The 24,756-nt window shown below is 31.5% G+C and overlaps 1 protein-coding gene across 1 annotated transcript in view; it reads right to left on the bottom strand.

Moving 5' to 3' along the window:
• Nucleotides 1–3,933: 3,933 nt before the first annotated feature.
• The window catches only part of LOC108912143, a 106,271-nt gene continuing 85,448 nt past the window's right edge, over nucleotides 3,934–24,756 (bottom strand). Inside the window, exons 4-6 of the mRNA XM_018717309.1 lie at nucleotides 16,549–16,656; nucleotides 13,347–13,406; nucleotides 3,934–4,020 (exon numbers count right to left, since the gene is read on the bottom strand). Coding sequence (XP_018572825.1) covers nucleotides 3,934–4,020; nucleotides 13,347–13,406; nucleotides 16,549–16,656 — 255 coding nt within the window. The remainder of the gene's footprint in view (nucleotides 4,021–13,346; nucleotides 13,407–16,548; nucleotides 16,657–24,756) is intronic.

Here is a 24,756-nt window from a genome sequence, read left to right on the forward strand (position 1 = left end):
TATGTTAATGTTATCTAGTAAGTGACTTTGTGTTTATCTTCTTATATGTGACGGGAAGGGTATAAGGCTCTAAAAAGGTGTTGCTTCGTACATAAAATACAAGCCGATCCTTAAGTATGTTCCGATTATACAGGGTGATTCACAAATGGTGACCAAAAATTAAACCTCGTATTCTTTAGTGGGAGTCTTTCCTATAATGTTTTTATCTAGGACGCTTTGTTAAAAAGATACAGGGTGTTATACTTCAAACAATATTTTTAATTTTTTTAAATAATTTAAAAACTAATAAGTGAAATAATTTGAAATGAGGCACCTGTAAACAATGTCTAAAATCTAAAGTATTTTCCTAAAATTTAGATGTTCCAGTGGAGGAGATACAGGGTATCGGTGGCATATTTTTCTAAATAAAATAGTACGCCGCTGAGTTACGGCAATAACCATGATATTTTCGGATTCGTCTTTCAATTTTCTACAAATTACTACTCTTATATTTTTCGAAAAAAGCCTGATTTTCAAGTAAAACATTGTTCCAAATGCATTAGTAATTTCCAACAGTCGACGCAAACGCATTTAATTCTAAACAAAGAATTTTGAATCTTATGTAAGCGCATGCGCCTAACTGATGAAAACTTGGATTGCTCTAGGAACAAAGCTATTATTTTCTACTAAGTGGTCAACAGTTTGCCCTGATTTGTGACATATCTAGTATATGTGTTTTTAGATGTACACAAAAATGTATTTTTAATGAAACAAACTCTACTGAAAACATATATTTATTATACATTAAACAATTTCACATGTAATATTATATATGATTATGTATATAGTGATATTAGTTCATTTTATGTATAGATACGTATAAAAAAATATAAAAATATATCGAACAAAAGAAAGCGACTGCACACGTGAAAACGTATAGACAATTCGTCTTAGTTGTTTTATAAAAATATTTGTATAAATAAACACAACTAAATAAAATTAAGATTTTCGATCACAGAACAAAATGGTATATATACAATTTACCTAATAGGTTTTTTACATTTGCTACTATTAGGCAGTAATAAATTTCAGTTTATAATTTGAAACATAAAACATGACAGCAAAATGCATTACAAATAAGCAAGCGTCAAAGCATTTAATTAGTACCAATAAAAATGATATACTTTATATCCACATATAAGGTGTCTTAAAAACGTATTTCTTATAGTAATTGATCAGAGAAATTTCCAGCAAACGGAACTACCCAGATGTACGACGCGATTGAAAAAAGAAAACAAATTTACACTTGTTCAATATTTTGATATGAGAAATTATCACATGACAACCTCAAGAATATTTTTAAAACACCTTCTGTATTCATATAATTTCAGTTTTTCAGCTTCAAGGAATTTAACTGACTTCTAAACATTCCTTATCTCAGTCAGTAACATGTAATGTTATGAAAACTATTTTTCTCCTAAGTAGATACATAATTTGCACCATTTGTTTAAAAAGTTATTTACTTAAATTTAACAAACAGTAGTAATCCAAAAAGCTCCTTCACAAGAAAAGTAACTTTTTGCGATACCTCGATTTTATTGTCCATTAATAAACTAAGGCGTGTGAAATTAATGTTAGGTTGATAGCAATGTACATTTATACATTTTTTAAGTATTTTAATTAACAAAAGGAACTATGATAATAAAGTGTTCTAAATCAGTTTATTCGTTAATTAATAATTACCTGTTCTAATCAACTAAGAAATTGGGAAAATTAGCTATATTTATAAACCGATATTTTCTGTAAAAAATGTATAACCACAAAAGTCTCTAACTTACATTGTCGTTGTGAAAACAGTTATTATTGTTCAGCATCGGTTTCGTTCTAACAGGTGAAGCAATTTTATAAAATACGCCATACTTTTTCAGTATGATGAATTCACGTTTAGAAAAATACATAACCTAATTTTTTTGGCACATGTAACATATTTTATACTATACATGAAAGTCCAATGGTATATAAATATGTAATATATAAACAGGGAATTTGTCTGTGAGTTTTAATGACATACTTTTATGATAATAACAACAGTCAGCGCGCTATTATTATGTGAAATTAGCCTTATTTTAAAAAAAGCTGGACAGTAACTTTATTACAAGAAATTGGAATTGGATTTTAAATTATATATGGAACGTCACATAAAGAATGTTTATAGATGACACGATGCATTAATGGTAATTTAGATCAATGCAAAAAGGGAATTAATAACAAAATGAGTCTGGAAAATAAATAGGATAAACATATTTTGAGTTACTGAAAACGACAGAATATTAGAGTAAACTAGAAATAAATATTTGCAATTTCAAACAGTAATATAAAATTAAATATAAATTTAACAATGATAATATATTGCATGAAAAAGAAGAAAAATAATTACAGGAGGAACGAAAATAAAAAAATAGTATATACATTTTCCAGATGTGAGACAAGATTGTAGGAGGAAAGTATATGTATTTGTAAGGTCGTTATAAAATAAGTGGGCTTACTTATACAAGTCTGTCCATGTGGCAAAGTGCAGTAACTCACTTATTATTCGAAATACTAAATGTTCAGATAAAAGTTGAAAAGCATCAATACGTCAATATGGTATGACAACGAATTCAAAATTAAAAACTCAAATAAATCCAAAATTATAATGAGGTATGGGAGCGTTTTTATAAAACCTCTTAAAATAGGTCTATATTTATTTATCTTAACCCTTTAAATGTTGTTAATTTATATTAAAATGATAAGCTATGCAAAATATTTCCATTTCTTGGCCATAATTTTTTTTAGCTAAACTAGACACTTCATATTTACGCTACTGACATGGGCTGGAATTTTTTTTACTTTGAATTCAACTTTATTCATATTCTGTGTTCACAGAATTTCATTTCAATGTCACCTTTTGATATTTAGGTATTTTTTTAAATTTCAGTACCTTGTATTTTAAAATCCGAAGGAAACGCTTCTTCATTTTTACTTAATGTTAAACTTCGAAACTTAAATATTTAATAATGATACTTCATTTTAAATATATAAATATGATACTCCATTTCTATCCGTTCTAGTTTTTGCATAATAATCTAGACACTGCACTTTGCTACACTAGTACTTCGCCCTATATACATACATTCAGGAAATACACATTTTTTATTTGTCGTTCCATGGTTGTAAATTTACCTCTTCAAACTGAAAATATGATAAAAATAATTTATTCTTGTATCTAAAATATACAAGGGGTTGCAATATTCCTGTAATAAAATTGTGTATGCGATTCTCTGACTGAAAAAGAAAACATGTCATTCGAACATTTTTCAAATACAGTTTTATTTTTTTTTTCTTGTGGAATCAATTTATTTTATAAATTTTCAAGTATAAAAGTTTTAATATACCAGATTTGAATGAATTATTTTCAAAAATGTGAAAAGTAAATATCAATAATATAATTAAAAGAAAACAAAAAATGTATTACTCTGCATCTCAAAAACGAAGCTTTTGAGGTTCAAATAAACACCTTGTCGCCTGTAGGATTTTATAGGTGAAATATTGCAGCACCCTAGGAAGAAAATTGGGAGAGAAATTTAACTTTTTAAACTGAGTTGTATAATTTTCATTTTCAAGTACTCTCAAAGGAATTGAACTGGATTGTTTTAATATTTACGAAACTTAACTTGTAAATGTTTTATTAAAAAAGGATTCAGCTTTATTCCAGTTCTGCAAATAAAAATAAATTTTTGTATTTTGTCATTAAAAATCACAAATTCAACCCCTGGAGCACCTCATATGTCAGACGAACTCGGAATTGCTGCTGAAACTACCCGACCCGGAAGAAGACACCCTGACGAGTAAAGAACAGTCACTGTCTGAATCGCACTCGTAGTCTTCATCATCGAACCCCAGGGAATTCCTAGATCATAGTTCGATCACCTCGGGGCCCTTCCAAGTAATTCCCGCTCGCAGCAGATTGCAGAACCTCATCACCCCGCTGATAGCGATTACCTGCAATGATAGAGAGTTATTTCAAAATATTCATTTTTCTTTGGGCAGACGTATATTGCTACACGGCTGTATATGGGATATAAGAAAAGTGAACTAACAAGGATGATAGGATTCCTGAAATAAATGGGGGTCTAGTTAAGAGTGTTAACAAAATCCTTCGTTAAAAATTATTAGAAAAGCAATTACTTGAATTAGATTATTTCTTTTATTCTATTCTATAGCTGTGAAGTATAGTATGTAAATACTATTCTTTTATTTCTATTACTAGAATTCTGTTTTGTTCCCATTTTCTTATTTCAGTAGTGGCAAGGTACCCACATAAATAAACCCAACATGTGCTTATAAGTATTGAAACTTATATCACAGAAAAACAAACACTGTCGAAAGGGAAAGTACCACACAAATGCTTCATATTAGTTTTTAGTAAGAATGTCAAGTAGTATAGCTGTCAGCATCTCCAAATTCAGGGACTAGGATTCCCCACCCCTGTCACCACCACAGAAATTTTCCTTAACTGGGCAAGTAAAACCCTTCGAAGGGATGCAATGCCGTAAGGTTTCGTGTCTTTGCAATGTCAGGCACGTTGAAGGTCCTTACCCATGACAAAATGGGGGTTCGGCATAATTTTCAGATTAGGGGTGCCCATGTTTACATAAACAACGATGAAATCGCCTTCTGGCAACGGAAATTGACGTAGGTGGCGGAAATAGACTTTCTTAGAATATATTATAAAAAATACATGTTGATGCTGCTTCTTTTATGTAGAGTGGATGAACTTCCACGTTTTTTGGGAGACAGTTTCTTTTTAGTAATAACGTGTTGTAATAAAATTGGTAAAAAAAAAACCTAAGTGCATAGTTTCTGCTATTTTTCTAATTATTGAAACCGGATTACGCCATGCAATAAATCGATATTAATTTTTTTACGCGAAAACGGTGCGTTGTAAGAAAAACAGACAAGATACCTTTTCTCTTCCAAATTGAACAAGGAATGCAAAAATAATATTTATTTTAAGAAATATTAGTGGCGTATAATTTTTTTCTTTAAAAATGTCCAGAGATATGCCTGTGCGCACGCCACTGGTGAAACTAAAAACAATATTTTTATCGTAAAACATGTATTGTTGTTAACTGTCAAAGCCTGTAAAATTTCATTAAAATATTCTGAGCGGTTTCCGCAATATTTTTAAAATTGCATTTTTTTATTAAAACTTTAACACCCTGTAGATCGGAAACTAAGCGTTTTCGGAATATGGTACATTGAGAAAATATATCACAAATCACTTGTACTATAACCTCCTGCAAGGAATGCATCGATTTACCAAACACCCTGTATGTTATTTTTATTAGTTTGTTACTTTTTATGTATTATTCCTAATATTACATACTTTTGCTATATACATTATTTCAGTTAAATATACGAATAATAAGTGCCGTTTTGTCTAAATTTGTGAACAATAAGAGCCACGAATGCACAAACATTGAATGATTAACTATTAGTTATTATTGTTATTTACTTATTATTTCGTGATTGTGCAAATAACTCTTTTCGATATTATTGATGGGATTTCATTTCACTTACATTGCATTATTTGAGGAAAAACTTTCTTTCTCCGTGCTTTGCAAACTGCAAATTAGATAATAATCCTCCGATCCCAGAGCGAAAAAAGAATTGGATTAATCCAATAATATTTTTTAAGCCAATATGCAAATTTATGGCCTATTAAAGTTTAAAAACGAAGTTAAAGGGTCCCTCGCCATGAATATTACTTCGGAATTAGATTACGAGTTATGGTTATTTTTATTTGCCTTGCCTTTCCATTTGCTTTCAAAGTATACAGGGTATTAACTATGTATAATACAGTTTTTTGGTGACAAAGGAAATCAATGACAACTGCGTACGTGGAATATACAGAGTGATTCACAAATGGTGACCAAAAATGAAACCTCGTATTCTTTGGTGAATTTTAAGGGAAGTCTTTCCTATAAAGCTTTTATCTAGGACGCTTCGTTAGAAAGATACAGGGTGTTAAAATTCAACATATATTTTTTATTTTTTTAAATAATTTAAAAACTAGTAAGTGAAATAATTTGAAATTGGTCACATTTATTTATGTAAACCAAAATTCGAGGGCTTTTCCTAAAATTTACATGCTTTCGGATTCGTCTTTCTATTTTCTACAAATTACTACTCTCTTATGTTTTTCGAAAAAAGCCTGAGCCATTTGTGAATCACCCTTATTTTTCTTTTGTCAAAAACTAAATTGTACAAATAAATTCAGAAATATATAGGGTGGTTTTAAATTTAAGTATTCCGAAATAAATAATAAAGGGGATATATCCTTTTAAATTCGATAAAATAGCTATCACATTTATATATTAAAAGGTTTTGAGATATCTTAATCATATTTTAAATATAGACTTAAGTACCAGAGCATTCAACGGGTCCTTTTAGGGGGCGACTATCAGTATTTCATTCTATTTTTTTATTATCCCTAGAACATTAAGTCAAATTGTAAAATTTCACTACATCGATCGTATTTTGTATTTTGGTTTGGAGCCTAGGAGTTCTGATAGCCTAGCCCTAAAACTACAGGGTCTGGTCAAAGATTCCCAGCTAAAGTTAAAGAAGTGAAATATAAAATTGTTACTGTTAGCGACCAGGTAGATAAGCCATAGCTTAATAAATTGAAAACTATCCTAAATACAGGCAACTGATGCTTTAAATGGTTCTATTTTCGAGAAAATTAATTAATAAAATTAACCGTAAATGTAAGTCGACCCTGTGCATCTTGTGCACGTGCGTTGTGTGTTGCAGTATTACTTAGCCCGCGTATAAAATGTTTTCGGATCAATAACTGGCTGATATGAAAAAGAAAACATCATAAACAACTATATTGTTTTAGACTATCAGTTGCTTATTTTCGTGCCTTCATTCACCCTTTTCGAGGAACGCACTTATTTCAGAAACACCCTGTATGTGTATATAATTTATTCCAATTCAAATATGACTTTCTCTTGTGCCTTAGCTGTAATTTATAACTTTTAGAATCTATGTGGATCCACCATTACTTTGTCAAAAGCCGTGGAAGGAATAAACAAAATTATTTAATGAACCTAGTCGACTGTGAAACGGAAGTCGACTTAATGCAGACCCCATTTTACACAACTTTATGTACTCTTCGAATCGGATGTGACACGCAGACTGAAGAGTTTTTCGCACAATTTCAGTTTTATGGATTCCCAACCAAATCAAACTTTGAATGTATACACATTTCATGGTTCTCATTTTATTATATAGAAGCCGGGTAAATTTTTCAGGAATGACAATTTCAGGCCGGCAGAAAATATGTTTTCAGACAGTCGCACGTGGAAGAAAAAATAATTGCCGTGGAAGTTTCAGGAGGCAATGAAATTAAATTGAAATGTGCAGAATGAGCTATATTTATCTATTTATCGTGAAATAATTTGAAAATGAGAGGGGCACTTGACTTTTTCCAAACATTTGCGAAAAGTACAATTGGATCAGTATTCGAAATTTAGGATTACGTAAAGTCGCAAGCAAAACTATCTTTATATAAATATTCTTAAACGACGTTATAGTTTTACTGTTTTCACAAATATTTTGATTAACTGAAACAATATTATTGCCGTTTTAAGATGGTTTTTCGGGTTGTTATGGCGTGGTCTAATTGCCGCCAATTACAAAATTATCTTTCATTACCTTAGCCCTAGCTAGAAATCATTGACCTGCCCTTGTTGTTCTTGGGCTAGGCCCTGTGGGTGCGCTTAAGGTTTTATTTTGATGAGTGCCTACTGATATATTTTGATGGGTTGATTCGCCATATATTACTGTCAGCTGTATCTGTTCAGGCTGATATTTTTCGAAAAACACAATTTGTTCTTTTGATTTGATTGTTGTAAATTTTATTTTGAAAAATATACATTGGAACAAAAGGTTTTTTTCTAAGAACATGGCATTAACGATTTAGATTTACACCTTAAGTTTTTAACTAAAAAACTAAGTACGTGGTCAGAAAACAGAGCCCACTTGTTCTCAAGGAATCTAAAATTAATGACACCTAAGGTGGAAAACCCCTCAGAAGTTAATAAAACTAAAGACTTGCACACTTTGTTTGCGAAGTTTCAGGCCTGAGTGCCTGGCTGGGGGCTTTTGATCACATGAGTAGGCAATTTTCCAGTAAACTTGAAACGCGCGGACTTGTAAAATTTATTGTTTTCCTTTTTCGCTGTCGTCTGCGGTAATAAAACACACGCACATCAAAGCAGGCTAAGTAAGGTATTTTACCGGATTCCACCGCAACCGAGCGAAAACAAATTGTCTTATATTTGTCTCTGTTCAATTTAACATCTGCAATGGTGGCTGCTCGGGCGGAAAAAATTCGAACTAGTTTCCAGCTATTTGAACGTTCCTTCCAACCTAATAAGAAGATGAAGTGAAATAGCACAACAAATTGTGCGTGACATACATACAGAATTTTTTAAATAAATAGCTCAAAATCACTGCAAATTGGCATAGCACTAGATGATTTTAAATTGGGCGAGTCTTCTGAAAAACAGCGTTCTGTTTTTTTCTACAACGAAAGATTTATAGAGTAAAACGGATTTCAGATTTTGTTTTTATTCGCCAAAAGTAGTAGCCGATGCTCAAAGGCATTTAGCCAACCATCTGTGAAGCAGAAGAAGCAGAGCAGAAATAATAAATTTACCAATGTGGAACTTATTTCGTAATCAAACAAACTACATCTTCAGATCGAAACAAAGCAATATAATATTGAAAAGCCCGTTCTAAATCATTATAGACCGGGAGATATTAGACTGAAGTTCGACGACGTCTTTCTCGTTTATGCCTCTGAGAGTACTGACAGGTAACCGAGAGATAAGTACAATAAACTAAATTTAAAAGATGGACTGCGGGACACCTTTGTGAAAATTCAATTTTCCTTTTCAAAAAAATAATGTGTACAGCGACGTATTTCTCACTTATGCCATGTTCGTAAGTTGAAGAGAAGTATCGATTTTATCACAAAATTTTTTTGGCATAAGTGTCGCAAGGGACCTAAAAATGGAAAACTTTGTAAGAAAATGTGGAAAAACATCTTTATTTGTCTACCAATTTCTCATTAATGCCAATTAGAAATATGACATTATTATATTCGAAAAGCTCATAAAAAACATTGGCATAAGTCCTACTAAGGACTAAAGAAAATAGGGCTTTGGAAAAGCTGCGGAAAATTTTTCGTTTTGGTCAACGTTTTTCTCGTGAATAAATTAAAGCTTATTGCAAAGAAAAAAATGAAAGTATTCATTTTTTTTAAAGGGCATAAGTCCCTGGTGAGGACTATATGCTAAAAATTTTTTGAAAAGTTGTAGGAAAATTCATGAAAATTTTTACGTCTTTCTCGCTTATGCCATTTTGCATGCACGTAGGAAACTACATTATAAAGTCATATAAATGTAGGCATAAGTCCACATTGGATTTTCATGTTGTAAATTAATTTGAATTTTAATACGAGTCAGGTCGACAAAGTAGAAAAATAATAGAAAATTGCCACAATTTTCTCGTTTATGCCGTTTCGTACACGAGTAGAAAATATTACTAAAAGCCATTTTCAAGAGTGGCATGAATGCCACAAGGTACCGTCGTATGTAAAAATTTTTAAAAAGTTTATTTCATCGCCTACGCAATTTTCGAAATACTTATACTTACTTGCATTTAGCGTATTTTTAATTTTTATAAATATAAGTAATTCATGTATTTAATGAAAGTTAATAATAAACTATTTCGGCTTAAGTCCCCACATATTAGAAATGATTTTTAATTATTCTTTGAGTCATGATCAGAAAAAGAAAAATTATATAATATTGCCACAAATTTCTCGTTTGTTCGTAAATGAGTAGAGTATTTTATCACAATAGACCATACGTATTTATGAACAATATATTTAAATTTTAAAAATTAAAAATATTATATAATTTGAATTAACCGCTTCAGTGCAAGGATGATCTACTTGAATTGAGCCGACTAAGGTAGAAGAAGAAGAAGAAGAAGAAGAAATAATTAAGCTAGAATACATAGGGAAGAAACTGATTTATAACTGATTTAATATCATGTATATTGAATTTTGTTTTTTGTTTCTGGTACTTTGTACCTTAATTACTTAATTTGTACTTTTATACATTTTATTTTTATATTAAAAGATTTATTTAAGTAATAGTAATTGAATTGAAAAACCGCTGCCAACTCAATTGTCAGAATGCTTCCTCAAAGACTTTGAATTACTAATTTTTAATTATAACTAACACAAACAATAACACTTAAAATAATACAAATTTTTATTAACTTAAAATTAAAGCATATCAAAAATAAAAAGTTTTTTCGGTTTTATGATTTTTTACATTTTCAAATTTCAAACAGTTTTATCTGCAGCTCTTGATGAAAACGGATCAAAATAAAGGCCTTACTACCAGCTTTATTATAAGTTATTAAGAATTATCGTAATAAAAAATAACATGTCGAAAAATCAAACTAAACCCAATATAAAGCTTTCTCTTTTTCATGAAATTTTTTTTATTTTAAATTTTTTATTCCCTTTTATAGTTAGAAATATTCATTTTTTATATAGATATCTTCTCCGACACTTGCATTATTTATCATACATTTTTTAAATTAATTTAAGTATATCGAAAATTGCGCAGGCGAGGAAATAACCGCAATTTGTAATTTTTGACAACTTTTTAAAAAATTTTACATACGACGGTACCTTGTGGCATTCATGCCACTCTTGAAAGTGGCTTTTAATAATATTTTCTACTCGTGTACAAAACGGCATAAACGAGAAAATTGTGGCAATTTTCTATAATTTTTCTACTTTGTCGACCTGACTCATATTAAAATTCAAATTAATTTACAACATGAAAATCCAATGTGGACTTATGCCTACATTTATATGACTTTATAATGTAGTTTCCTACGTGCATGCAAAATGGCATAAGCGAGAAAGACGTAAAAATTTTCATGAATTTTCCTACAACTTTGAGACTTATGCCTTCATATTGAACCCATAGAGGAGTGATGCCTACTTGACACAGTACATTATTTATAGTAAGTATCATAAATTTTCAACGGCATAAATGAGAAAGTTATAGAATGAAAATAAAAATTTTCCGCAGCTTTTCCAAAGCTCTATTTTCTTTAGTCCTTAGTAGGACTTATGCCAATGTTTTTTATGAGCTTTTCGAATATAATAATGTCATATTTCTAATTGGCATTAATGAGAAATTGGTAGACAAATAAAGATGTTTTTCCACATTTTCTTACAAAGTTTTCCATTTTTAGGTCCCTTGCGACACTTATGCCAAAAAAATTTTGTGATAAAATCGATACTTCTCTTCAACTTACGAACATGGCATAAGTGAGAAATACGTCGCTGTACACATTATTTTTTTGAAAAGGAAAATTGAATTTTCACAAAGGTGTCCCGCAGCCCATCTTTTAAATTTAGTTTATTGTACTTGTCTCTCGGTTACCTTTCAGTACTCTCAGAGGCATAAACGAGAAAGACGTCGTCGAACTTCAGTCTAATATCTCCCGGTCTATTAATAAGCGTTTTTATTTAACTACAAATTACAACGATTGTTTGAAATTTTGTTTGTATCTTTATATAAATATTATTTACACATTTAATAAATGTTTAAGACCATTTGCGTTTCAGTGAGAGTAAATTTTTAAATACTGTATTACGCACAAATAATCTCACTAAATTATTAAATATTTTGTGTTATTGTTGATAGCATAGTCTATATAACTGATTAAAGATGCCAATCATTGTAAGTGAGGTAAGTGAGGTAATCATATCAAACTCTAAATTAATTAAGTAATTATCTAAATACAGAAAATTGAACTAAAGCCAAGTTGAAACCGCTGAACTTAGTTGAAGTTTGCAGAAATCTGAAAGTGTTAACAAGCATAATATTATTTAGCTTTGATTTGCTGAATTATACAATAGTACAGTATTTCAACTTCTATACTGGTAAGTGAGAATTTAATAATTTTTTTTGTATACATATGGTGAATAATTTATTATTCAACCTTTATTATAATAAAAAACTGCTTGAAGTTTAGTGTTTTTTTTACTTACACAAGACAAAATTGGAACGCCACGATTTAATTTTCAAATGGAATTCTATATCACGCCTGCTCCGAATAATAAAATTTTCATATTCATACTCCAGATGTCTCACTAAATATACGCCAAGCATTGCAAATAGACCTTTTAGCTGTATAATTAATAATACAGGAATGAGATAAATTTTTCTCTAAAAGCAATTTTATGTACATTTAACAAAAGATTGTGATAGTATAATATAACAATATTGTTACGAAAGCTTACCTACCTAATTCATTATTTCATTAGATCTTTTATTGTGAATTTACCAGTTTCTGTAATATAATAATTGAACTATATTGGACTTGAATGCTTTACCAAAGGCCGAGAAAATTCGAAAACACGAAAAAGAATATACAAAACATACTACCTTAGCACCAAGAATAGTTTGTTGGCGTTAACCAATGCGAAAGAATGGATATTGTACAGTAAGGAAAAATAATTGTTGGTGGACTCTTGCTGTTGAAGTTTATTAAAGTTTAATAATCTCATATCAAGTGATTACTTCGAAGAATTTTGAAGATTAAGTGTGCCATCAACGTTACAATATACCAGAAAAGTAATTAACTAATACATAATTAAAGGTTGTTTTTTTTGTTAAACAGTACGAGATGTTTCTAAAGTTTATATTACAACTTTTGGCGATAGTTTTTGGATCTGTTTAGACAAAAAAGAATTGAACTAAAAATTTTGCACGTCTAACCAAAAAAACTATGTAAGTTATGTCAGACAGTAGGTAGATATGCTGGAAGAGATTGTACGCATATTAATAAACCTTGAATTTTATCTAAATCTATTTGTTTCTCAAAACAATAAAGTGATGGTAATTTTTTGCTACTCTTGCTTCAAAGCTCTTGCAGAATTGCAACTGAAAATGTCGCCAGTGACAAACCTTTTAAGAAATCATTAAATAATAATACAATAGCGTAACATTGCTTTGAATAAAACAGGAAATTCGTTTGACATAAATTAATAAACATATTTCTGCATTTCAATGTTTGTTTTGGATGAAACTGTTTTTTTTTTCTAAATTATGGATCTATAAAACACAGAGTAATATTTAATAAAAGCATGAACCATTTTCTATAGGAACCAATATCCTACTTATCGATAAAATAACTAACTATTACATACTTACATTAATCAATGTTCTTGTTACAAAAAACGCCACCTCCGCTTTACAAAGGGCGTCGAATTCCTGAAACAAATATACAAATTTATAGAACAACCCTAGTCAGCAACCCTAAAATCGAACTACATTTGGTATTCAGGTTACAGGTTCTCATTCGCTGCTTATTGTGTTTACGACTATTGCGGAAAAAATCAGAATTTCAAATTGCCCTATGTTGCTCCAAATACAATATATTTTATTATTCGTTTCAGTAGAAGACAAAAACTACTGGGACAACTTAATTAGACAGGGCTGTCAATCTTTCTTCGGAAGGAAGGGCTTTAACATGATGAAGTTTATATACAGGGGGTCTGTTTAAGTCAAAATTTACTGATGTATTCTACATAATAATAAAGTTAGTTTTTAAAAAACTTGGAGACACACTAATATGCATTCCCGAAAGATTTTGGTGCGCTGAATCCGAATCTGGCCGCAGAATTGCTCCATCACGTCACGTTTTTGAGATATCCTAACCTAAAAGTGCAAAAAACACTGTTTTTCGTCATATTTGGGATTATGTAGTAATGCATTTTTGCGTTGAGATATTCAACATCACATGTTGAAATTTCTAAGTTTCTTAATATGCGAAAATCTACCAAGGATCCCTTAGACGTCAAACAGTTGATTGTAGTTCAGACACTTCATACTCAGAAACCTTCGATACATACGAATTCAAACTCACAAACTCTAAATCCACAAACCCACAAACCCCATACCCACAATCCCTAAAACCCACAAACCCCAATCCCACAAAAACCGAACCTACAAACTCCAAGCTAACAAACACCAAGCCCACCAACTCCAAACCCACAAACCGTATGGGTATGAAGTTTCTGAATTGCAATCGACTGCTTGATGTCTAAGGGCTCCTTAGTAGATTTTCGCATATTAAGAAACTGAGAAACTTAAAAATTTCAACATGTGATATCTCAACAAAAAAAAAAAGACATTTGAGCAAACTCAACGGCATTCGAAGGAGGGAGACTTGTACTTTTAAATTCAGTGCATTAGTTTTTTGAAAAAAAAAAAATAAAAATAGGTGGCATTACTACATAACCTCAAATATGACGAAAAACAGTGTTTTTTGCACGTTTAGGTTAGGATATCTCAAAAACCTGACGTGATAGAGCAATTCTGCTGCCAGATTCGGATTCAGCGGACCTAAATCCTTCGGAAATATATATTGGTCTGTGTTATTTGAGGCCGTTGTTAACTGTCACATAAAGCCAATGGTGTATTATTATTATTTTTTTTTAAATAAAGAGTCTGCAAACCTCAATAGCACCTCACTGGTTAAACTGAAATTTTGCCAGATAACAGGTGCCCAAAAAAGGATATATCATACCGAATTTGAAACATAGTCACTTTTTTATAAATGCTCGACACCTAGTAACCTAAAAATAGAGTATTTCATGATACATGTTTTGTCAAGGTAGTACCCTTAGTTTTTATGTACAATACACCAGTAAATTTTAACTTAGACCTCCTGAGACTACTTATGTGCCTATTTACAAAAAAATACTATACTACGTAATATGTTACGAAAGTAGGTTTAATGGTTTGCTTTTATCGCTCCTATAAAACTTTCATCTAATTAACAAAGTTTCCCGTCTTTTTTATACCTTGTTTAAGAGATTGAAAACTTTGGCTCATGCAGGCGGATAAATGTCATTAACTTTGTCTGAAAGAAGGTTTGTGAATTAGTTTTCAAGGCTGTGCACATAAACTCTGAATTATTAATAAATTTAATTAGAAAGATTTGTAAAGTGGGACAGATTGTATTGCTTTGAAAGTCCATAACATAAAATACGCTAGATCTATAAGAAAGTAATAAATTTAACTTTAATGATACAATAGTATATAAACTCCGTCTATGTCAGTCTACCTTTTTATACCATAGTAATAATATATCTAAGTTTATTGTGAGCAAAAGAAGAAAAGCAAAATATAACAAACCTATAACATGACATTTATAAAAATTACGTTTCGGTCTTATTTACAATCACAAAAGAATAAGCCATTTGTACATAAATATTTTTAAGCCCTAAACTAAAATTTGTAAGTCACCCATTGAAGATATTGTCTCCCTTTCCAGGCAGAATCGTTTTTGGTATACCTATCCGTATATGCTCTATGAACATTATAGTAATATATAACCCCAATCTATAACAGTAAACGAAAATTTATGGTATCAGAGAGGTCAAACTATTGAAAGGTAATGGCTTTTATTGCCTAAAAACTCAACTCGTAATTTTGATGGATACGTCTGTGTCAGGTTATGTGATTATACGAGTGCAATAAATAAACCAACGGACAGGAAATAAATGGCAGTGGAAAATTTGTAATAGGCGATATCCCAAAGACCCCTTACTCCGTAGGGAATATTTAACTTTCATCCTAATCGATAATATAGCCGTCTTTACGGACACAGATAGCATCAAACACTTTTATGCGATCTCAATGGCAGCAATCAGACTGAATCGTTTTCGATGTCAGAGGCAGTGGTATTTTTTGATGAATTAATACAAAAACTAAGGAAGGAAGTAACATAATTTTATCTCAAACGGAGATCCCTTTTTCCGCTTAAACGTCAATATTTTTTTCTCGCTTGTCACCATTCCCGTTATTGGAACGAGGAAATTATATTAATTTTATAGAATCATTTAATTTCATTTTAAAAAAGTAAAAAATACAAGAGATTAACATAGAATTGTGTTAACTAATGATTAGAGATCGGAAATTTTGTGCCGACAATCAAATACACAAACAGTAGTAATCTTTATTATGCTAGTAACCGGCAATACGTGTTGTAGTAGCAGACATGCTAAATCTATGGTAAGCCGTGTGCCGCTCTATGCTCACAATGCGCAATGCTACTGACTGAAAAAACCAGGATTGTGCCGCTAAATACGTATCGAATAAATTGATCGATGCGAAGCCACAGATCAGAGGTAGACAGACATGTGTACATATTATTGTAAAATGACGCTGATAGTGAATATACATATATGTTAAATTAATTTTTAATACTTAAGTAAAGCCCTCAACAAAATCGGTACGAAACATTTTTTGTTATAATATCTAAATATCGAGTGTACTTAGCACGAATATCTAGTCCTTGGGCGTATGTTATTAGACGAATTTGGCTTTTGGTAAAGAGAATACTTACTTTATTTACATGATCCCTAAGGACGTTGGAGTACACCATCGATACCGCCTCTAAAGCCATAAATGTTATGAAACCAATTACCCAGGGTATCACTAGCGAAATATTTTCCTGAAACAAAATACAAAGATGAAAATTTACATATTAAAATACAGTCAGTTATAATTGTTATTTATGCACCACTTGTATAAGGTAACCCTTTCTTCATAAGGAAGTAAAAAAAATCTTAAGGTAGAACATCAAAAATGCCGAAGTGTACCTACAGTGTCTAATTATTAAAGGTTTGGAACTTACAGAGCTGTTGGGATTAAAAAATAAATAAAATATATTTTATGGATAACGAACACCTAATATATACATACGCGAATGAATAACATATTTGTCAATTTTAAACTCATATCAAAATTGTTCATAAAATTTTTCCTGGTATTACTAAAAATGCACAACAAAGCGTACAGTTGTTCATTTGGCTGTAGGAATTCAGTTTCAGTTCATTGTTTTCGATGAGATTCGAGGCCATCCTGATATTAAATAGGAAGAGATAAAATATTTTATGTGAGCAGCGGAGCATTCGAATCAATATTATGTATTTGAACATCATATTTGCGATATCAAGAACATCATTATTTTCTCATAGACACGTGTTCCATCCAAACTTATGTAAACATTATTGTTGATTATAAAATTATTTTGTTTACGTTTAAATTAATAAATATTTTAAAATATTTCATCAAAATAAAAGTGAATGTTCTTAAATACTACTAGAATTCTTTAATATTACATTTGCACAAAATCTCCTTTTTGGAAGGGAAGTGAGATAGTAACACTGTCATATTGAACTTTTTCAACCGAGATTTGATTATTAAATTTTTTCAATATCATAACTAAATGTGAGGCGGAGAGTATTTCCTTCCTGATATCGTTTCTTACTTCCTGAAGAAACATTTGCGAGGATAGAAAATTACATCATGAAAACAGTAGTAGAGGTGCTTAAAAATTGATCAAAATCCGCACCAAAAAGCTTCTTTGTAAAAGCTATTCTTAGGTCTGAGGAGAAGTAACTAGGAATGTTCCAAAGCAGTAGAAATCTGTCACAATGTAAGACACAAAGATTCTTGCAACAATGTGATTTAACAATTCTTGTTTTTTAATTACTTGCCTCTTATGATAGCAGTCAAAACAGTGATGCGCTGAAAGTTCTTCTTTGCCTCCAATATCTTAGAGACTGTTCATAATAAGAATATTCTACACAAAGTGTTTCAAATATCAAATTGATTTGATTTATCGATTTCCAACTATTATACAAAATTGATTTGCCAATAGCAGGAAACTAATTTTTCTGAACCGTCTAGAATTCCTTTGCTAGAAAGACATAAAACCTAGTCCCATCCGAGGCTGATTAACTGTACCGTTTCGGTTTTACTTCGTATGTATATAAGGGTGCAAATGTCAGAGTTCTAATTAGTGGCGTAATTAGATTAGAGACAAATGGACAAAGTTCGGAAGGTTTACCCAATCCTCTAACTAAAAATAACTAGATGCACCTCACGTATTTCTCGTTTAATTTAGGGAGGTAGCTGCAACTGAGAATTTTGATTAAATGTCTAATTTATCAAGTAGACTTCTAGGAGCTTCGAATTAAAATTAAGCAATTTTCATTCAGTTCCTTCGTAGTTGTGTACAAAAGTTTTCAGTCTATGTTAGCTTTAAAAGGTTGTCCCTTGTTTCATTTTATGCCAGAATCAAATGTAGCTGAAGATGTTTGACGTATCTAGAGCTGATAATTTAAATAATTAAATGTAAATATTTACTGAATTTGTATAGGTACATTATGTCAGAGGTACTATAAGACACTCTCATTAAGAACGCTAGGAACGCTATGTATTCTAGAACGCAGGAATACAGGATGTGTCCCATTCAATCTAAAGTATTTAAGAGGTAATCTCAGCCGCTTTAAGAAAAAAACTTCATGTCAAAACGCATCACTTCTAAGCCAGGTGAGTGCTGAAGACTTAAATGCTTATTTGATGCTAAAATCTCTAGAAAATGTCAATCTGTTTAGTACTGAGGGAAAATTGGAAAACACATACAATGTGTAAGTGAAATACTTAGTCAAAGCAATTCGTACGAAGATTTCAGTAAACCAAACCGCATCAGTTTAAAAAATCTAGTGTGGGTCACGCGACTTAAAACGTGGCGTAACTAAACCCCCGCCATATTGAAAGATGTCTTCAACAAACTGGTCAGTTTAACACTAACAGAGAGGTGCCAGACGTCCTCGTCGAGCTCTAAAACCCATTGTGGAAGAATACATTCTGGAAATGGTCGAAAGAACCCAGCAACAGTATCAGATTAATATAGAGGCAGATTATAATTCCCAAAAGTATAGTGAACCCCTTGATCCTGTCGCTCGTCTTCAATTCTCGCAGATTATTCTCCAATATAAGCTGGAGATATGATCTTCCACAACAAAATTATTTTCACAAACGGATCCTGCTTTATGAAATTGGGGGATATAATAAATCTCCACAACCAGCATGTTTACACAGAGGGAAATCTGTATAGGTGGTCGATACTGTCCTCTGACCTACACAGTCTACCATTTTACTTAAATATAAATAAACCGATTGAACCGATTATATACTTCTTGCAAACCTTTACTCACGCCTTGGTAGAAATACAAATAGGAAACTTTGTTGCTGTTCCAGTCGGTATCATACACACACAGCTTCAATTATGAGTTACTGTTGAACTTGTAGAGAATTTTAATCAAATCAGTTGTGGGCGCGGTGTAAAATCTCACGGGATTAGTCACATCCATTTAATCGGTTTATGCCGTATACAATTTTATTAACGTAACGATATTATACCGTTACATTGTCATGCGGATAGTGTACTGTTTTTGCGCATCATTTAAAATTAGATTAGGGGAGGTTTGTTTCAATATTAATTAATACACTTTGAGGTTTTTTATCGTCTTCATGGAATATATTTTGTAAAGGACTGTTACATACATAATGCGAAAGTGCTTAAAATATAACAAACAAAATCTAATTACTTGAGAAATATAGGGTGTCTTTCAAACCAGGTTTTCTTCTTGGTACATGTTTATCTTCTGAGATTTAAACACTGTATGTCCTCATAGGGAAAAAGTAATTAAATAAAACGATAAAAGAATATCTGCATGTGGATTGTACGCCGACCACACGTGTGTTTTTCTGAAGTTTAAGAGCCCCCTGTACATTTTTTTTGCATAAGTTCCGAATCACCCTGTATAATGCATCTCTCTAAATATATATTCAATTTATGAAGATAGAAATCTTTATCTTTCTTCTCTTCCTATTTTCTTTCCTTGTGCTCTTTTAACTCGTCTTCTGTTCTATTTTTTTACTATAAATAGTACCCTTTAATCATAACTTTTTCTTTTTACGATTTCAAATTAAATAATGGCAGAGGTATAGACATATTGAGACAGATTAAATAAATGACCTTTTTTACACCTGGAAACTTGATAAAGTTTGACGAATAACTCCTTACCAAGTTCAATTTTCCCTTGTATTGAGATTTCCATACGCCTCAAGTTAAGGATAGTGCCATTAATCTTAGTGGTTCAAACTTTGCAAAATTTAATGCATTTCGCAAGAAAATGTTAAAAAAGGGCTCCTTGGGGCTACATTGAACAAATTACATTGGCTAGGGGGTATTATTTCGTAAAAAAGTTATGAAATATTAGACAAGTTCGTAAAAGTCTGGAAAAAGTAATATAAAATTAAAATGACAGATTCTATTACTTGGCCGTAATTGCTCATTTTAAGGGAGCCGGTTCTATTGCCATTCAAATTAAAAATTTCGAGCCTTCAAAAGCGCAGAAAGTAGAAGTGGCAGTTTATTAAATTGTCTGTATCTAATTACGGAATATATTCGAGATACGTTTATTCAAAATGGTGTCTTAATTTTTTCAGAAGATCTGCATTTTTTTATTTCACTTTTAATTCACTTACTTTAAATCAAAAGTAACATACGGGCGGAAACTATTGACAATTTTATTAACATACCTTTTATTCTATCACATCAATTAGTGAAAAATATTTGTGGAAATCTGAATACAAGACAACGTTTTATTTCCCGACAGTTTATTAGGATGGACTATGGTCTTCTTCATTTGTTCCTTTATTAAACTTTTAAATCGAATAAGAAAGAGTAAATCATCTGCATACTTTTGGTTTGGTGTTCCTACTTATTCAGTAGTATTTCAAAGTAGTAGAGACTGTACTCTTCCCTGCGATCATCCTCTTACAACCCGCACCATCACACAAACACCAAAATTTCCAACGTTAGCAATAGTAAGGTTTTGCACTGACAATTTATATGTGATTAATTTGCGAGGTTCTTCATGAAATTGATGAATTGCATAAATTTAATCAAGAATAGTTTTGTTTTACGCTGTTGCTGATATTGCGAATTCCTTTTTGACTTAGGTATACATCATTTCTACCAGCTTATACACTCAAATCAGCTGACCAGTACGGTCTTGGTTTTTTTGTTAGTACTTGTACTCCAGAAATTCTTTTAAAAAATTGATTGAAAATTAAAGGACTCGCGAAAATTCCATGAATAAATTTATCAGCGCAAAACAGTCGTGATAGTTACGATTAATTATTCCCAATTAAGGTGCACGAAAGCTAAGTCTGAAAATGAACTGATAACGCAATTATAATTCTAATCGACTTCAAGGTAATCTCAACTATCAATTCAAAATGAACTAGTTATTCCGCGGGAGCACCCCAAAATTGGAACGCATTCTCAAGAGACATATAACATTATACATATTTCCTCCCCGTGGGCTATAAATAATTGATGTCGCTCGATATTCCTCTTGAAATAAACATTTTCACGCACCAATACAACTACTCCCTCCGCCGTTACCCCAGTTTTGTATCGCCTTCTGGAATTTTCAATGCCTCGAGCTCATTCGCTCTACTGTTTTAAATTTCTTAATGGAAGTTTGGCTTGGTACAACCAGACGACACCAATTTTTTTATCTAATCAGATTGTGGAATAGAGCTAATCTACAGATTAATAATTTTAATAATTTTCTTCTACAAAATCACCATTCCATATAAATTTCCTTTAGTACGTAACTAGAGGCATTACACTGTACATTGAGTGAAATTATTGAGCACATTTTCACTTAATATTGAGCATTTTGATTATTTTATTAATTTGTTTTGACATTATTTAGTTTCTTTTTTGTTTTTATTGAATATTTTTTATTTTTGGTTTTATTGGAATATCAGTTTTATTTTTTATAAGATGTTTCTTATAATTTCTGTATGTTTTTTTTTGCTAAAATATATTTTTTATTTATTTTTGCCTATTGAAATGTTTTTTTTTATTTTTAAAACTTTTTATTAATAAATTTGTTGTTCCAATGGGCGGCAAGCAAATATTTGCTTCAGGTGCCAAATACCCTGGCGCCGGCCCTGGCCCGGTACTACCAGAACATCAAACGTAGAAGCAGTGTAAAAGATCACACGTGAATACACCCTACCAGTAATCTAGTCCAAGAAAAATAGTCGAAATGACAATATACGAGACATATCCACAAAGTAAGAGTACTGAGACTCTGGTGCTCCGTGGTTTTTGTTTTCGACAAAGTTGGCAACACTGAATTCAAGGCCAAATTTGTTGGGAGCAGTACGCGCACTCACTTGTCTCAGTCAGTTGAGAACTGTTGTTGTAGTGGCGCGTTGAAATGAGTGCCGCTATTTCGGTTTCTTCTTGCAAAAGAAAAGACGCCGTTCCAGACTTTTAACTAAATCAAAACTGTTGACGGTGACAGTGTGATGAATCGTACTAACGTGTACAAGTGGTGTGGTTCATCATGAATAAAGGGGTGGGCGTTTCTCAATTGTGACTGGTGAGATGGTGAGCAAGATCGAAGAAATGCGTCGTGGCGACCGTCGATTTGGAGGAGATGAACGCAGCGTTTCCACAAATCTCCGGATCTGTTCTGCATGAAATTACTGAAACACTTGTTTTTCGAAAATTGTGTAGATGTGGATTTTTGGATGAAGGAACTGAAAATTTATATAAACACTGAAACAATTGTATTTAAGAAAATTTTATTTTGTTATATATATTCGTTTTCTACTTTGTTGAAACATACACGTAGTTGTGTTAAATTTTTATAAATTTTCTACGAAAATTTCTGCATTTTTTACGATTTTTTCCACTTTGAGATTCCTATTTGTTTCGTTGTTAGTTTAGTAGAGTTAAATAACAATGACAACATTCACACCCCAAGAGTTTTGTAAAGCAAATAATTACATACCATGGATTTACTCTTTTATATTACTTTTTCAAAAGTAAACCAGATATGATACTGTTACTTCAACTGGAAGATATTCAAAATAAGCTATTGCAAAATATCATCTTCAAGCTGTTAATCTTCCTAAGTTCATTTTAACTTTTTCTGTCAATTTTGGCTAAGGAACGTCCTGTAGTTTGGCAGTCAAGTAAAGAGACACCCTGTATAGATAAATTTGAAACTAAATACCATAATTACACTATACATATTCATAGCAGTCTCAAGGTTGGAATAATAATTAACGGTTGCCTGTAACTAATCAATATTTTGATCTCAACAGGCAATTTCTCTACATTTACCTATTAATATAGTACCGCAATAAAGGTGAGTTATGGCGAACAGTGTAACAATTTGTAGTTTACAGTTGTTCGGTGAAGTTGTAACTCCCTGGTAAAGACCATTAGGTTAGTAAGGACCTTACCGTCCAATGAAGCCACTAGACAAATTAACTGCTTACTATACCACAACACAAATTTTAGAGTACAGAGTGTTACAAAATAAACGCAAAATTTTTTACTGAGTATTCCTTTTAAAAAATTGAAAAGGGTATTTCTTTGTATGTATATTGTTTTTAGACATTAAACTAATTAGTTAGTTAGTATAGTTTCAAAAATCCATCATCTCATGAAAAGGTGTTTCTCCACAGGCAGACATTCATTTGCTGGATTAAGATACATATCTTTTGTTAGAATCCGCTGCATTATGCTTTGGAAATTTTAAGTTCCGGCACATTATGACTCACCGTAGCAATATTTTCTTTAATCTGTTTCATTCGGGGCTTTGCTTCTATCTAAAATTCCACGTAACTTATGCACAGTCTCAGCTACACACTCTCGGTACTTGTAATGGATTTTCAAAATCTTCACTTGCTCATCCGTCGTATATTACTCCATTTTGTCGTTTACTGCATGTGACCCTACACAGTGCTGCCAATTCTTCGAAATGAAAATATCGCACAATACAAATCCTGCGTTATTTTTATTATACCCTTTACAAACACTGACCTAATCAGCGCGCTGTACTTCAGCTTCAGCCTTCGTTTGAAATAGGAATTACATTTTCAAATATTTATAGTGATGCGCGTATTTATATCTTTTCGTGGTTTTTAGTTGGTAGAGATTCCAGGCTTGCCCTTAAATTATTTAATTAAAGAAATAGGAAATACCTAAAAAAAAATGACCGCTGATGAAAGGCAGCGTTCTGTTTAAAGTTATACTTTTGCTCTTCCTTTAGAGCACCATGTGCTGTGTCTATTATTAGCTGGGTAATAAATTTAAGATACTAAGAACAATTATATTTTCTACCTAAAATTAAAGTCATAATTCAAGTTAAATAATTGCATTACTGAAATGTATTGGTAGAAATACTGCCAAGTTCCGAGATTAATTCCAAGCCTGGAAGGTCCGGATAATAAAACATGAGTCTTATTTAATCAGTTTTATTCCGCAGAAAAATGGGATTAATCGACAAAAACGTTTCTCGCAGACGTGAATTTTTCCTTTTTATTCTTCATTAAGGTTTAAAACGAAAATTTATTTTTCGCTAATTTTCACAGACAATAGACGAAACTTTCTTTTTTAAAATGTTTCGTTAAGTTAAAGAGTGTGGAAGCAAATTTTACATTACAAAATTTAACTCAGAATAAAAAATAATACTTTTTGTGTTATTTTCTTTATACAAGGTGTTAACGAAATAAGTACTCAAAATTAGAGAGTATGTAAAACATGTCGAAATATGATGTAAACCTTAGTAGGGTTTTTGTCAGTGTCGGATCTTAAGGTAGATACAGCCCCTTGAAGGGGTAACTCAGGAAACAGTTTTTATTGTATAACTTCAAAACG

The sequence above is a fragment of the Anoplophora glabripennis genome, unplaced genomic scaffold (genome assembly GCF_000390285.2).
Source record: "Anoplophora glabripennis isolate ALB-LARVAE unplaced genomic scaffold, Agla_2.0 scaffold351, whole genome shotgun sequence".
In the NCBI taxonomy this organism is placed as follows: domain Eukaryota; kingdom Metazoa; phylum Arthropoda; class Insecta; order Coleoptera; family Cerambycidae; genus Anoplophora; species Anoplophora glabripennis.